Below are 15,468 nucleotides of genomic sequence, written 5' to 3' on the forward strand. Positions count from 1 at the left end.
ATAGAGCGGATGAACAGGTCTTTGGCGACGGGCATGGGATCGAGATTTTCTCCCCAACGATCATTCATTATTCTGTTTTTTCTTGTAATTTTCAATAACTGAATTCGTTTCATTTTAAAAGTATTTCTCTATCTTCTATAATTAATTAACTCTAAAATTTTATTTCAGAATGTTTGTATATGCTTATTTTACCTCCAATACAAAATATTTTCAAGTTAACAATTTTCATCTGTCCAATATATAAATCTCTAATTTATCTATCTTCACTGCTGGAACAAATTTAGAGTATGGTCAAAACTGTCGCAGTTAAAACTTTGATCATCAAACAAATGTCCCGTCTGTACAAGATTTTATATTAATTTTGTTTGGAGAATTATTTTGAGTAAGAGATTTCATCAAATATATCTAAAGATTACAATCAGTTTAGTGTAATATATATATATAAGATTATAATATTGAAATTCATTAATATAGAGATCTCCGATATATTAATTAAGTCAACCTTATATATATATAAAACCTAATATAATTATTAGTTGATTATATTTATTAATATAGTATTTTATAGAGCACTGTTCATGATAGAATTCTTACAAATTATATATGCATAAAAAAATGGATGTATATGTCACGAGAAAGTTGAATCAACAACTCACTTAGTATTTAAAGTATTTTGTGAAGTATTATTGAGATTCACTAGGTTACTGATGAGTTTGGATGACATATTTGCATATATTGATTATTATCCCAGTTATATTTTGGTGAACTATTTAGTTGAAAAAAAAATCACCGAATCTTCAATAATCTTAGTCGCCCGATTCATATTATTCATAATACTATTATAATGACGTTTTATATGATTCGCTCTGGAAAGTCCGTGGAGTTAGTCAGAGAGTTAATAATTTTTTCGAAAATCTACGAACTCGATAACCTTTAAGTAATATTTTTTTTATGTCATAATTTTTTTTTTTTTGATATACATATACCATTTTAAAAAAATTGGAACAAATTATATCCCTTTTTAACTTATAATAGCACTAATTTATTTATAAAAAATCAGTATTCTGTCAGTTTTTTATTATTAAAATTTTAATTAAATATGTTTTATTTTAACTTCTAACTAAATAAAAAAATCACATATCAAAAAGGCTAAAATAATCTAAATGATTGAATTTCTCAAACAAATAACACGAAACAATGACACATTATCTACATTTGATATATGGATCCGACAATTATTTTTATAGTTGCCGATAATGCTAAAAAAACAAAGCGATGATTTATTTTCCACACCTATAAAAATTATTTTTTATAAATATGATATAACATTTTAAAATTATGGGACATCATACGTGAATATGGGACCCACTCTTATCGTGAAAAGTGTTTTTGTTGAGGACCAGAAAAAATGATATACGTGACTGAATTAGAGGCGCAAAGTAAATGTGTGTTTTCAAAACCCCCAACCCCAAATCCAATCCCCCCATTCGCCCTTACCAACGACGCACGACATCGTTTTTGGTCTTTCCGCCATTTTATTTTGACGAAGAAACAACAACAAAGTAAGAAACAAGAGGGAGACAATGGAAGCTAAATAGCTGTGTGTGTGTGTGTTTGTGTGAGAGAGAAAGGAGAAACGGCACTGGTCTCTTCTGTCTCTCTAGTTTGTCTTTCTCACAAGCTTTCCATCTTCTCTCCCATTTCAACTCCGATTCCGACGCCGATTCGCACTTTGCGAGGCTACATTAGGTTCTCAAAATGGCGGACCAGAAGAACAAATGGAGCTGGGATGTGCCTGGATTTGAACCAAGGAGGACGCTCGAGCACGATGATCATAAGCCTGCCCCGCTAATTCGTAGGTACTCGATATCTTCATCGGGTTCATCGCATTCTGAGCTGTTCAGGCGTGCCTTAGCTCCAAAGCTCCAGAGATTGCAGGATAAAGTTGAAGTATGCGTTACTCCACTTTCCTTTCTTTTTTGTTTTAACATTGGAACTGCCTAATAAACTAAGATTATAGTTGCTTAAATTATTGTATATGCTGATGAGAGACTTCTGAAAATTCATCTTTACCAACTTCAAAATGAACTTAATGTAATTGCATGTATAGTGAGATGTAAGGGAGAATGCCAACTTTACTCTGCTTCCTAGACAGTTGGAAGGAAAAGAGGAGATGAAAGGATGAGTTATTACTAACAAGAGATGAGAATTGTTCCTTTAGATGTTCATGACCCCCCTGACTATATGAATGAGAGACAGTTCATTCAAATTGATATATGGACAGTAATCATGGTTTCATTATCATAAAATGTCTAACTGGGATTATGTTTATTACCAAATAAAGTCATAATTATTAAACACGTCTTTAAGTTATCTGCAAATGGGGAATTGAAATGGGTGTTTCTATTCCATTCAGTCCTTATGAGTATATGATTGATAAAAGAGGTCTACAAACATCAATATTTTGGTGAGTTTATTGTCTCCTTTCCTGATCTAGTTATGTTAGTATCATAGTATGTATTATCTGTGTTGCTGAATGGTTTTTGTGCAGTTACATTTTGAGGCGATCTAGATTCTGGAAGTTACAGTTTATACTGTAGTACTACTAATAGATATTTTTATGGATCTTATTGCTTTTCATTGATAAGATATTTCATACTTGCTTATGTCAAGTCGAGCTCTAGTGAATGTATACTTATCCATTATATGTATTGATACAAATTATCAACCTTCTTTGGGCAGCTTGCTAGAGAAGGTTATTTAGAATTGAGACAAGAAGCAAGTGATCTACAGGAATACTCCAATGCAAAGCTTGATAGAGTGACACGCTATTTAGGTGTTCTTGCAGATAAAACTCGAAAATTAGGTAAGAGGCGGTACTTGCTGGTTGCTTGTAGATAAAAGTTTTGTAAACAGAACGTCCATCTTTACTGCACTATATTTTCTTTCCATCTGTAAAATTTCTCATGATTCTCTACTATTCTAAGTTTGCAAATGAACCTTTAGGTGGCTGTAGAAAGATGTATGGTCCAGTGGCTACTGTGAAATATTTACTCATGGGTGGGGCAAGTAATGTTAATTTGGTTTTTGTGTAAATCTTGTATAAATTAAAATTGGTCAACTGTTATTTATTTTTGTCTCACTTATTTGAGTCACTTTTTCCCATTTATGTACATGAATGTATACTAAAGTTTATGAAATAAAATTACGTGTGGGATGGGGGAATATCTTTTATGACTTGCAGCAAATTAATATCATCCTTTATTATATTAACTTTCTTATGAGATTGCCCTTTTGCTTTGTTGGTCTTATTTGTCTTTTTTTGTTTGCTTTGACAATTATAACCTCACTCCTTTCAGATCAGGCTGCCATTGAAAGTGAAGCTAGAATTTCTCCACTGCTATATGAGAAGAAGAAACTGTTTAATGACTTGTTGACTGCAAGAGGTAAAACTCTCACAATCATCTTTAATTGATTGTTAGTTTCATGTGATAACCCCAGAGCTACTGGATAGTTTCTGGATTTTAACAGTTGAGGAAAGGCTACCGATCTTTCTGTCCATGTAGCTTGGAATTGTGATTGTTTCTGATTACTGTAGCATGCCTATAGTAAGACAACACTAATTGAGTAACATGCTAGAGTTTAGTCTAGCTGTGTGTGTTGAGTAGAGTATTTTAGTGAGAGTGTTCCATTTTCTCCTATATGTGATGAGAACTGAATCAGTTGTCATTTTTGCTACATTACAGGAAATGTACAGTTTTTTTGCCGTACAAGACCATTATTTGAAGATGAAGGTTTATCTATTGTTGAATTCCCTGATGATTTTACTATCCGCGTAACAACTGCTGACGAAAATGTTTCCAACCCAAAGAAAGATTTTGAATTTGACAAAGTTTATGGGCCTCATGTTGGACAAGGTTGTTGAAAATCTAACTGATATCTCCTATTATAGGAGTGAGAGAGTAAGTGGCGTAATTAAAGTTGTTTAACTTTACATGTGCAGCTGAGCTTTTTGGTGATGTTCAGCCCTTTGTGCAATCAGCTTTGGATGGTTACAATGTTTCCATATTTTCCTATGGTCAAAGCAGATCAGGAAAGACACACACAATGGTATGTGTATTTGTTCTGCCTGAATGCATGAGGCATCTCCTCATATGTTTCTGTGTACACACGGAGATTATGTCTCTTTACTAGATTGTGATTTGTGCTTGAACATCAGATCCATACTTCTTTGGATTATGAATTAGTCCATCCATGAGTCATTTTTGACAGTTACTGCTTAAGCTGTAAATTTAACATATACCGTTTAAGATGGATTGAGACCTGCATCCTTAACTTAATTGAAGATCTTTTTATATTTTGTAGGAAGGATCCAACCATGATCGTGGGTTATATGCAAGATGCTTTGAGGAGTTATTTGATTTGTCCAACTCAGATGCCACATCTACATCTCACTATAACTTTTCTGTGTCAATCTTTGAAATCTACAATGAAAAGGTTCCTTTATTTCTCATGTAGCCATTCTCTAGTTTATTTTGTCAGTGCATGGTCACTTTTTAGTAGGTTGATATCACCCGATTATATTGTCTGATGACAGTTCATTCAATACTTATTCAGATTAGGGATCTGCTTACGGAATTGCAAACTAGTCTACCTAAAATTCGCATGGGGCCCCCAGATTCCCTTGTAGAGCTTGTGCAAGAAAGAGTTGATAATCCATTGGATTTTTCCAGAGTCTTGAAGCTAGCAAATCAGCATAGGGGAATTGATATGTCGAAGTTTTCTCATCTGTATGTTCTTCTTATCCAATATTTTTTCCTTATGTGAATTCATGCCACAATGCTAGCTGGTGAATTTGATGTTTAGGATTTATTTTGTTTGATTTCTATATATAAGAATGTAAGGTGTAGCAGCTAGTTTAACGTTTGTTAGGTGCAAAATGGAAGGAACTCATGGTCAAAGTAAAAGGGCGATGGGAGCCTTTGGGTTTGATGGCTTACATTGATTGTCAACTTTTCACTTTATTCTTTACCCTTTTCAGTTGTATTTTTTATTGGTTTTGTTTTCACGTGTACTTCATAAATATTAGAGGTACTTTTTTTTGGAATTAAATATTAGAGCTACTTTTGTGTGTATGTAAGGGGGAGGAGGGGGAATGGAACATTGTTTTATGATTGCAGCAGCTTCTAGAGTCAGAATATGTACTTTTCTGTTAAGTTCTCCCTGTGGTTCATACAATTACTGTAGTTCTGATTCTCCAGAATATAAATGGCAAAGGGAAATATTCCTATCCTGTATCAACAGGAACTGGGTTTAGATTTTAAAAAAATTAATGCCCCAAGACAGATCCTAACCTAGGGAGCTGCTCTCTGAATCAATTTTTTTGCACATGTTATCCATGTTTGTGCATGTTTATATATTGGGCATTGTTTTCTCTGCATATTGTTTTCTCTTTGGTTACAGCTGAAGTTCCATTTACACGTTAGTTCTCATTTTGCAGGATTGTCAACATTCATGTATATTACAATAATCTCATTACTGGAGAGAATATATATAGCAAGCTTTCCCTTGCTGACCTGGCTGGAAGTGTTAGTTTAATGGCTGAAAGTGATAGTGAGGAGTGTGGAACAGACATTTTGCATGCCATGACATCACTTTCAGCGTATGTAGTTTATATACTTGCTTGTCAGAAGCTTTTTAATACTTGAAGCTTCATCCTTCTGCTTCTGGCTGCAGAAGTTCTGCATTTATGTTAATGCTTCCTTTGCTGTGTATCTAGGTTGGGAGATGTTTTGAATTCTTTAACATCTACGAAAGATGTAATTCCCTATGAGAACTCTATGCTGACAAAAGTACTTGCAGACTCTTTAGGTACCTGGTTCTCTTCTTTATGTCTTAGTGGGATTTATGATCAAGTTCTATATTTTTGTTACTATTAGGCTCTTATGCTTTCATTAATCAAGTTCCTGCAATTGTTACTCTCCCATGATGCCATATCATGATTGTAGGGGATTTCTGGTGAATAGTTAAATAACATGTGAGAAAATATAGTGACAACTGACAACTTTTTGAAGACCTTCGTGCTTGTTAATTTCTTGGTTTTCATAAATTTTAATTTTCAATTTCTTTGATGCCATGATTAGTTTCGATGCGCTTAAACGACTCTCATTTTTCATAATAAATGGACCATTTTAAAAAAATTACACACACACATATATATATACTGGGTTTTGTTTTGGTGAAATGCTAATCAGTCGATAGTAAGGTGTAGCTTCTGATGTCATCTAGTAAGTTCCGGCTATTTGCTGGTTTGATATAACTTATTTTGTCCTTAAAAATTCTTTAGGTTCTATTTGTTTCACCAGAACTGGAAATGAACTTCGGTTTATAATTTCAATTCCAATTCGAACAAAATAAAAATTCAATCCACTTTCAATTCAAATGTTTGAAAAAAATATAATATTTTCCATAATTTCAATTCATATAGACTTCTGTTCTTTATTTTTAGATATTTCATTCAAATATTTTTAAAAGCTTACTTAAGTTCCTAGCTGTCTTGTAAAGAATATACAGGTCTTCTACACAGTTCTAGACTTTAAAATCTCTTCATTTACATACTCTTTTCTCTTGTATTCCCTCTCATCTAAACAAGCAATTAAAATTTAGAATTCTATTTCCTCTTAATAAAGTGTGCAAAGAATTATATATATATATATATATATATATATATATATATATATATATATATTAGAATTTGCATTTGGTTTATCTTCAATCATAGTCGGTGCAATATTTGCGATGGCTATGATTATTAGTGAATTTTTTTTCAAAAATAAATAAATATATATATGAGAATTATTTTGATAATATTATCAGTTATCCATAACATTTCAAAATTAATTAGTTAATGAATTTATCATTTTACATTAGTTAACATTATTAGATAGTTAGAGAAATGTTGGGTGACTAGAATGGCCTCCTTTAAATCAGACCATTCTTAGTGGGAATCGAACTTGAAACCTTTGGTTTTCCTTTAAATCAGACCATTCTTAGTGAGAACCGAACTTGAAACCTTTGGTCTTTTAGGTAAGACCCTTGCCACTTGAGCTACCTGGTTGGTTTACATAGAATTTAAAGGTAAGGATTTCGAAAGGCCTTTTTATATAATGAAGAATTCCAAGAATTTATTAATTCCAAATATAATTCCATTTCAACCAAATAATGGAATTGGACCCCAAATTTCAGTTTCACCCCCTAAACAAATGGAGACTTGTTTCAACATTGTTTGGTGGCATCAGCATACTTATATAGGATACTAATATTGAGAGCAGAACCGTAGCTGTTAACTGGCTGAACTAGTTTAAATTCAAATCATAGTGTGATTGCTGAGGTTTTTCAGAAATGGTATTTGAGGAGTATGATATAGGGATTCTTTCTCAGAAAGAGAAACTTGTGGTCTTTTGACTGTCCCACACTTGAAAACTGCCTTCACTCTAACTATTATTCACCTTGTCCTTAATGCTTGATTTCTTAGTAGTGAAACCATTATTGATCTTGTTCTGTCTATGCATTCTATAGGTGGAAGCTCAAAAACATTGATGATTATTAATGTGTGCCCAAACTTTTCAAATTTGTCTGAGACATTATCATCTCTCAACTTTTCTGCCAGAGCGCGGAATGCTGTACCAAGTTTAGGAAGTCTAGATACCATCAAGAAATGGAGAGATGTTGTAAGTTTTTTGCACTTGATTTCCTTTCTAGTGGAATCCTTGCATTTACTTTGTGAGGAGCAAGGAAGAAATTAACTCATGAACTTCAGGGCACAACTTTGCTATCTGTGTATTGCTTAAACTGCAAAATCTACTACTGAAGTCTCTTCCTGCACAGATATCTTATATTTTGAACATATATGGTTCACTCTAAATGGACTACATACACTTAATTTTTTGTTTTTATTTTCTGGACATTCATATTTGCTCCTTCTCTTGTAGGCAAATGATGCACGTAAAGAGTTGTATGAGAAAGAGAAGGAAATCACCGATCTGAAGCAAGAGGTGTTGGCTTCAAAACATGCACTAAAAGATGCAAATGATCAGTGTGTTCTTCTCTTCAATGAAGTACAGAAGGCGTGGAAAGTTTCCTTTACCCTGCAATCAGATTTAAAGGTTTTAGGAAATTTATTCTCTTCAAGTACTTATGAGCTACTTCTTTCCATAGTTTTCTCGTTGTTACTAAGAATGAAGTTCTCTTTTCTTTTTTTGAAAAAGTAGACTTGTATAAAATGAATAGTTGCAACTATTGCAAGTTCATAATTACAAGAGGAAAAGAAAAAAGCCTAAAGTACAAAAGCAAAACAAGTTTCCAACATCATTAAAGATGGAAGCTTGGTACATGAAGGAACAATCAAAGAAAAATATCCAAGTCAATCCCTTTGGGTCCTTCACCATATTCATTGTTTTCCTCCAAATAAAAGTGGCATCATTCCTCTTGTATTCACATTTCCTTCCATTTCTTTCAAGTCAAATATGCACCCAAGGATTGAAGAGAACAAGGCAATCTTCAACTTCTTCTCAATAGGGGACTTGGCAGTAGAGGACAACCAAGTTAGAAAAAATTCCTTCGAAGGAAATTAGGAGTTACCACCAACAAATATCTTTAGCCAAAGCAAACCTCCAAATCCCGAGAATGGACAAGAGGCGTAAAGATGATGAAGTTTTGGTAGCTTGTTTGTTCAGATCACATGAAGAAGGAATCTTCCTTTTCATTCTTCTTTTTAACGTAAAAAGTATCTTTCGCTGAAGAGAGCAAAGACTTGGGACAAAAGATAGATATACCATACCAGCCACATCCACTCACTGTCTTTAAAGTTTCTAGAAAAATATAAACATAGGACAATAGAATCTGAAAAAAGCCAAAAGCTGGTCTTAACACTTGAGCAGAAAACCAAAACTTTTCCTTACATATGAAATTACAAGATAGATATACCATACTAAGATTTAAAAAAAGTCTTTATCTTTTACCCTCCTCTTCAGCCAAGGAATACAATTTTATTTGAAGGTGATTGCTCCTTTCCTAGTGCTTCTTTTGCTTTTATATCTACTGCTTCCCAAGCCCACAGAACACTGTGGGCACATGCATGTTAACTATTATTGTGTGTTGCATAGAGATAGGGAGCTATTGGGAAACTGAATTGCTGACCATATTATTCTTGGTATGAACCTTATATTTCATTAAACTGGACGTGCAGGAGTAGGTGCAACACCCACTTTATGTTTAAGAAATAATCAATATATATTGTATGGCTATACATTAGGTCACTTGGTTGGTAATCGTTCAGTCTATATTTGAAATACTTGTGGAATGATTGATTCATGTTTTGTACATTGACAAATCTAAGAACAGGGACATGCACCTGTATAGCTCTATTATGTTCATATGTGATACCTGGATCAATTCAATTATAGCACTTTGGCCTATTTCTGGATTTTCTTCTCTGATTTTTCTGTTTTATCTTGCAGTCAGAGAATATCATGCTTTCAGAGAAATATATGCTAGAAAAGGATCAAAATACTCAGCTGAGAAATCAAGTGGCACAACAACTGCAATTGGAGCAAGACCAGAAGTTACAGATCCAACAGCGTGACCTGACAATTCAAACTTTGCAAGTTAGTCTCATGTTAACTACGTTTCTCCCTGACGCCATTTTATTATTCATGTGCATCTTCTGAGATTCCTTTTATTATCTTCTGATTGTTTTCTAACAATCTATCTCCATTAAACCAACATCTTTCACCTCGTATGTTTGTTTGAGATAATTTTCATGCTTTTGTCGAGTATATCTAATATGCTCTGCTTACCAGTACTACTGGATACATGCACCCTTTTGAAATTCACCTGCAAGTATTAAATGTTACTATTGTTAGTAGTTCATATTTTTAGCATGTCTAAAATGTTTAGGCTTGCTGTTGTAGGACAAACTTAAGAGTGTTGAGTTGCAGCTCAATGAAGCCTCTCGTGTGAAAAACCTTGCCCCAGAAACAATATCTGTGGCTCAGCCCAACTCCAAAACAACGGATGATAGTATAGAGTCTGGGGCAGTTACAAAGAAACTCGAAGAGGAACTGTTAAAGCGTGATGTTCTCATTGAGGTTGGCATTATTGCACTTTCTGTGTGTATCTGAGTTTCATACTATCTTTTAGCTGTTAATTACATATACATTTCCTATTTTATAATGTTCTGGAATTTTAAGGTGTATATACTATTAACAAATAAACGTTTGATTATCCCCTCTTTGTTGTCTTAAGATTTTAGATAAGTCATTTGGTGTTTATATTAAAAATAAGATTATTATCCCCCTCTTAGCCTAGCGGCAATAAGAGGTGGATATTCCCAGCCTCCCTGAGGTCCGTCAGGCGGCAAGTTTTGCGCCTGGTTAAATGGTTAAGTGTGTTTACGGGCTATGTGCTTAACCAGCTGTCCATCATATTCTTTTATGAGTTTTACTGAATCATTGCAAAAATGGAGCATTTGAGAGCTCAAATTATCATTAGTACAATGAGTTTGGACTTCTCAGAATCTGTATCTGGCTGCCCCTAGCTCTGTGTGTATGTTCATGTTATCCTTTAATGTGAATCTGACAGAGCATGTTCTATCTCACAGAAAAAATGTGCATCTTTCTAAGGCATTTTGCAACCTGTGTTTATTGTTAATACTGTTTTAGGATCTGTGGTCCTGAAGATATATTATATTTTCTTCACTGCATAAGTAGTAGGGAGTTTAAAATTTGAACACTTGTCCCTTCGGCAGTAATAGAATTGATTTTAATTTTACGGTTTCAGAGGCTGCATGAAGAAAACGAAAAACTGTTTGATCGATTGACAGAAAAGGCAAATCTTGCTGGAACTCTTCAGGTTGTTCTCAATCCTAAATTCAAACTGCAATGTTGTTCTATACTTCTTCATCTTCAATTAGCAGGTCATTATCTTGTTTTATATTGTTAAAAAGAGCGTAAGATGAGTTAAGTATATTACCTTTGATATTGTGGCTCTACTAGTTCATTATTTTTTCTGCTGTTCCATCCAATATGAGTTAAGTATATTACCTTTGACTTAAGCAAATTCTTCTACTTGTGGTTAATAATTGGCACTTAAACTAACCCATTTCTGTTTGATTGAGAAATTTTACTTAATTGAAGAGGACTGGTTGTCAGCCAAGGTTATAACAAATGCATTTACATGGTTTGACACATCTATTAGTCCTTGTCTGGAGACATTTGAATCAGTGGGAAATGAAAATTATTCAGTCGTATGAGGTTAAAAAGCTGTTATGTATTGTATTTAATAGAAAGGTTCCCCCCTCCCCCCCACCCCCCCCAAAAAGTTGTTATATATCATTTTATTTTTGGAAAAGTTAATAAAGTGTTTGTTAAGCGACTTTTTACCATACAAACCACGTTTTGAGATGAAAAGGAGGAGAAAAGAAGAAAATAAGGGGAAAGGTAAAAAACATTGCCGTATAATCTTGAAGGATGGAGATTATTAACACTATAACATAAACATGGCAACTCAACCCCTTCATTTCATGAAAACTGTTATATATCATCTTCTTAATGACAGGAACTCTGGGGATTTCTGATGCGTTGGTTTTGGGGGTAGTAATGATACATTTTCTTGTTTACAGGAGGCTTACTACAAAAAATGTTTAGAAATCAAGCAAATACTATTGTTGTTACGACCCCTGCTAGCTCCCTTGAAAATGAAAGAAAATATATAGCTTCTTTAATATTTATTGCATTCTAGATATTCTGCAGGAATGTGGTTATTGATACTTTTTTATATTTCACTTAGCTCCCTTGTGTTAATCTCAAACAACTACATTGTTCCGTCCTAGATTTCTTATCGAATATCACTTCCTTCTTCTTGTGCCAGGTGTATACTCCATTGCCCAGTGCAACACCAACCACTATACAGACTCAGGATGTTGGAAGGTTTTTTCTTAGTTTTCTAGAGACTGTGTTGATTTAAATTTGCATTTTTGTGCAGTGTTTGGCATCCTTATGTATCTTTTGAACTTTGGTTATAATTGCTTATATCTTTTGTTCCCTAAACTTACTATAAACAGGAATGTCGGAAATAATAATGGACGATCTCCTCATGGTCCTTCTTCACCTTTGGCAAGTGATAAAAATGAAGGCACTGTTGCTTTGGTTAAACCAACTACAGAGAAGATCAAGACAACCCCTGCTGGAGAATACCTTACTGCTGCTCTAAATGATTTTGATCCTGAGCAATACGACAGTCTTGCTACCATATCTGATGGAGCCAACAAGCTTCTAATGCTGGTAAGCAGTGAATATTGTTTTCTCCATGCTCTTTGATAGAGCCTGTTTACAGTGGGTTAGAGAAGTATTTGGAGCACTATGGGGTAGTCTTCTTCTCTGTCCACTTATTTTGTGCTATTCTAGTTATAGTAAGAAGCATTTCAAGCATATGGTCATTATCCTAATTCCTAACAGATTTCTGATGTAGCATCTTTTTGACTTACTTCATAGTCATATTGTACTAATGAATTCGTATGAACTGTACGGAATTGGATGCATGGGTAGTGCTATAAGCTGCTTCATTGATGAATCACATTACAATTTCTGTATATTTTCCTTGCTACATTTTTTTTCCTTTATTCATTTTCTAAAATCAGATTTCTGCAATGAAGCTTGTGTGTCACATTCCCAAAAGAGTACAGACCTTAGATTCTGAAAATATTGAGTTGAGAAAGCAGTAAATATCTGAAAAGAAAGTTCGAGTTGAATATATCTTGTGGCTTGTAAGTTTTTACCAAGATTGCTCTAGATCAGAAGTAATATAGTAGTATAATATGGCAGGTCTTGGCAGCAGTAATTAAAGCGGGTGCTTCAAGAGAGCACGAAATACTCGCTGAAATAAGAGATGCTGTTTTCTCTTTCATTCGTAAAATGGAGCCAAAGAGGGTAATGGACACCATGCTAGTTTCTCGCGTTAGAATTTTGTACATAAGATCACTGCTTGCCAGATCACCAGAGCTTCAGTCAATCAAGGTATAAAAAGCATTAGCTGGATTATGTCATCTTTGAGTATAATTGTTGCTCTACCTAAAATTTGTTGACATGAATTTGATGGTTTCTTCTTCTTTGCTAGGTATCGCCTGTTGAACGATTTCTGGAGAAGGCTAGTTCGGGACACAGCAGAAATTCCAGCCGAGGGAGCAGCCCTGGAAGATCTCCAGTACATTATGATTCCAACAGAAACTCGCTTATCGATGAACAGATTCATGGGTTCAAAGTAAATATAAAGCCAGAAAAGAAGTCCAAGTTATCTTCCGTTGTTCTAAAGATGCGTGGAATTGATCAGGTTGGGTTGCAAGGATCTTCCTCTAGAAAATGCATAATATATACCTCTAATGTTGAATAACAACAGTGTCCCATTCCAAATATCTTTTCATATAATTTTGAATCTAGATCCCTTAAGTACTTTCTGCATTCTCTCCAGAATTGTAAGTCTTCTACATCTGCTTTATTTTCACATTCTTCCTTTGGATATGTACAACATAATATAACAGGAAACATGGAGACAGCATGTAACTGGTGGAAAACTGAGGGAAATAACGGAGGAAGCTAAAATATTTGCAGTTGGAAACAAGGGTCTTGGTGCTTTATTTGTTCATACTCCAGCTGGTGAGCTGCAGCGCCAAATACGAGCTTGGCTTGCAGAGAATTTCGAGTTTCTCTCTGTGACAGGTGGAGGTGATGTTGCAGTGGGTGGTACAACAGGCCAACTAGAGCTTCTTTCAACAGCAATAATGGATGGATGGATGGCAGGACTTGGTGCTGCATTGCCCCCTACTACTACCGATGCACTTGGCCAACTTTTGGCCCAGTATTCAAGACGGGTCTATACTTCACAGTTGCAGCACTTGAAGGTAATTATTAATGCATTGCTCCTTTACTAGAATCATCATCATCAATTGTTATATTTTTCTCAACCTTGAATTTATTTTCAATCATCAGGATATAGCAGCTACTTTGGCTACTGAAGAAGCAGAGGACCCTGCCCAAGTGGCTAAACTACGTTCAGCTCTTGAGTCCGTCGACCACAAGAGAAGAAAGGTAGTATTTTAGTCTCTTAATATGTTACAAGTTTAAATAAAGGTTTATGCTGTCTCATCACTCGCTTTATTCATATTTTCTCGTACGAATGGGCTATGTTTTGGTTGAGCAGATACTTCAACAAATGAGAAACGACATGGCATTATTAACACTAGATGGTCACACTTCTCCAATAAAGAATCCTTCCACGGCAGCTGAGGATGCACGCCTGGCTTCATTAATTTCACTAGATGGGATGTTGAAGCAAATCAAGGTTTTTTCTTTTATTTCCTTTACACTGCTGCTAGCTAATTGATTGATGATAGACAGACAGACAGACAAACAACACTTTCTTGGGAGAAAACAATCAACTTAAAAATGTGAAATTCTTTACAACACAGGATATAACGAGACAATCATCAGTAAGTACCATTGGGAGGAGTAAGAAGAGGTCATTGTTAGAATCTTTAGATGAGCTTGCTCAAAGGATGCCGTCTTTACTTGACATTGATCATCCTTCTGCTCAGCGACACATTGCCCAAGTTCGTCGCCTAGTTGAGGTATGAATTCCGATAAATAAGAAAACAAGAAATTTCCAACTTACCACTAAATGTATTTCTTTTTTATTTTAAATTTGTTGGTGCAGTCAATCCCAGAGAAAGACGATCATCTTCAGGAGACATCGACAAGTTCATATTTGGGATCCAACATAGAAACAGAGGTGGCTCAGTGGAATGTTCTTCAATTCAACACGGGTTCAACGAGTCCTTTCATAATAAAATGCGGAGCAAACTCAAATTCGGAACTAGTCATCAAAGGGGACGCCCGAGTTCAAGAGCCGAAAGGAGGTGAGATCGTGAGAGTGGTGCCAAGACCAACAGTTGTGGAAAACATGAGCTTGGAAGAGATGAAACAGACCTTCTCTCAACTCCCAGAAGCTCTAAGCTTATTGGCTCTAGCCAGGACAGCAGATGGAACCCGGGCACGTTACTCTAGGTTATATAGAACTCTTGCCATGAAGGTCCCCGCTCTACGAGACTTGGTCAGCCAACTTGAGAAGGGCGGACTTTTGAGAGACGGGAAGCCATGACTGACAGACCATGGAAATGAGGATTTATTTTTTGTCTATCAAGAAGATGGGCTTGTGTTGATATATGTTTCCAAGAATGCTCTTAAGTGGCAATGGTTTGAATGAAACTTTTACTTTGTTGTTTTTCTTGTAATATGTGTATTCTAATTCATGTATGGTTAACCATTCTTATGTTATAGTATGAAAAGAAAAAAAACAAACTATTTATAACATAAATTAATAATAAAAAAAATACCAACTAAGAAAAGAAAGAAAAGT

At 34.8% G+C, this 15,468-nt stretch overlaps 1 protein-coding gene across 1 annotated transcript; it reads left to right on the forward strand.

Annotated features, from left to right (window-relative positions):
* The first annotated feature begins 1,513 nt into the window (after positions 1-1,513).
* On the forward strand, positions 1,514-15,395 carry LOC124915223 (kinesin-like protein KIN-14B). Its single transcript, XM_047455900.1, has 23 exons — positions 1,514-1,950; positions 2,743-2,866; positions 3,360-3,446; positions 3,747-3,917; positions 4,004-4,110; positions 4,366-4,497; positions 4,618-4,790; positions 5,501-5,662; positions 5,780-5,871; positions 7,579-7,730; positions 7,992-8,165; positions 9,519-9,665; positions 9,972-10,148; positions 10,840-10,911; positions 11,929-11,987; positions 12,122-12,341; positions 12,882-13,073; positions 13,174-13,386; positions 13,595-13,954; positions 14,043-14,141; positions 14,254-14,394; positions 14,522-14,680; positions 14,767-15,395. The coding sequence occupies exons 1-23, from the start codon at positions 1,759-1,761 to the stop codon at positions 15,208-15,210; spliced, it is 3,849 nt and encodes a 1,282-aa protein (XP_047311856.1). The 5' UTR covers positions 1,514-1,758; the 3' UTR covers positions 15,211-15,395.
* The last annotated feature ends 73 nt before the right edge of the window (positions 15,396-15,468 follow it).

The sequence above is a fragment of the Impatiens glandulifera genome, chromosome 9, assembly GCF_907164915.1.
Source record: "Impatiens glandulifera chromosome 9, dImpGla2.1, whole genome shotgun sequence".
Taxonomy (NCBI): domain Eukaryota; kingdom Viridiplantae; phylum Streptophyta; class Magnoliopsida; order Ericales; family Balsaminaceae; genus Impatiens; species Impatiens glandulifera.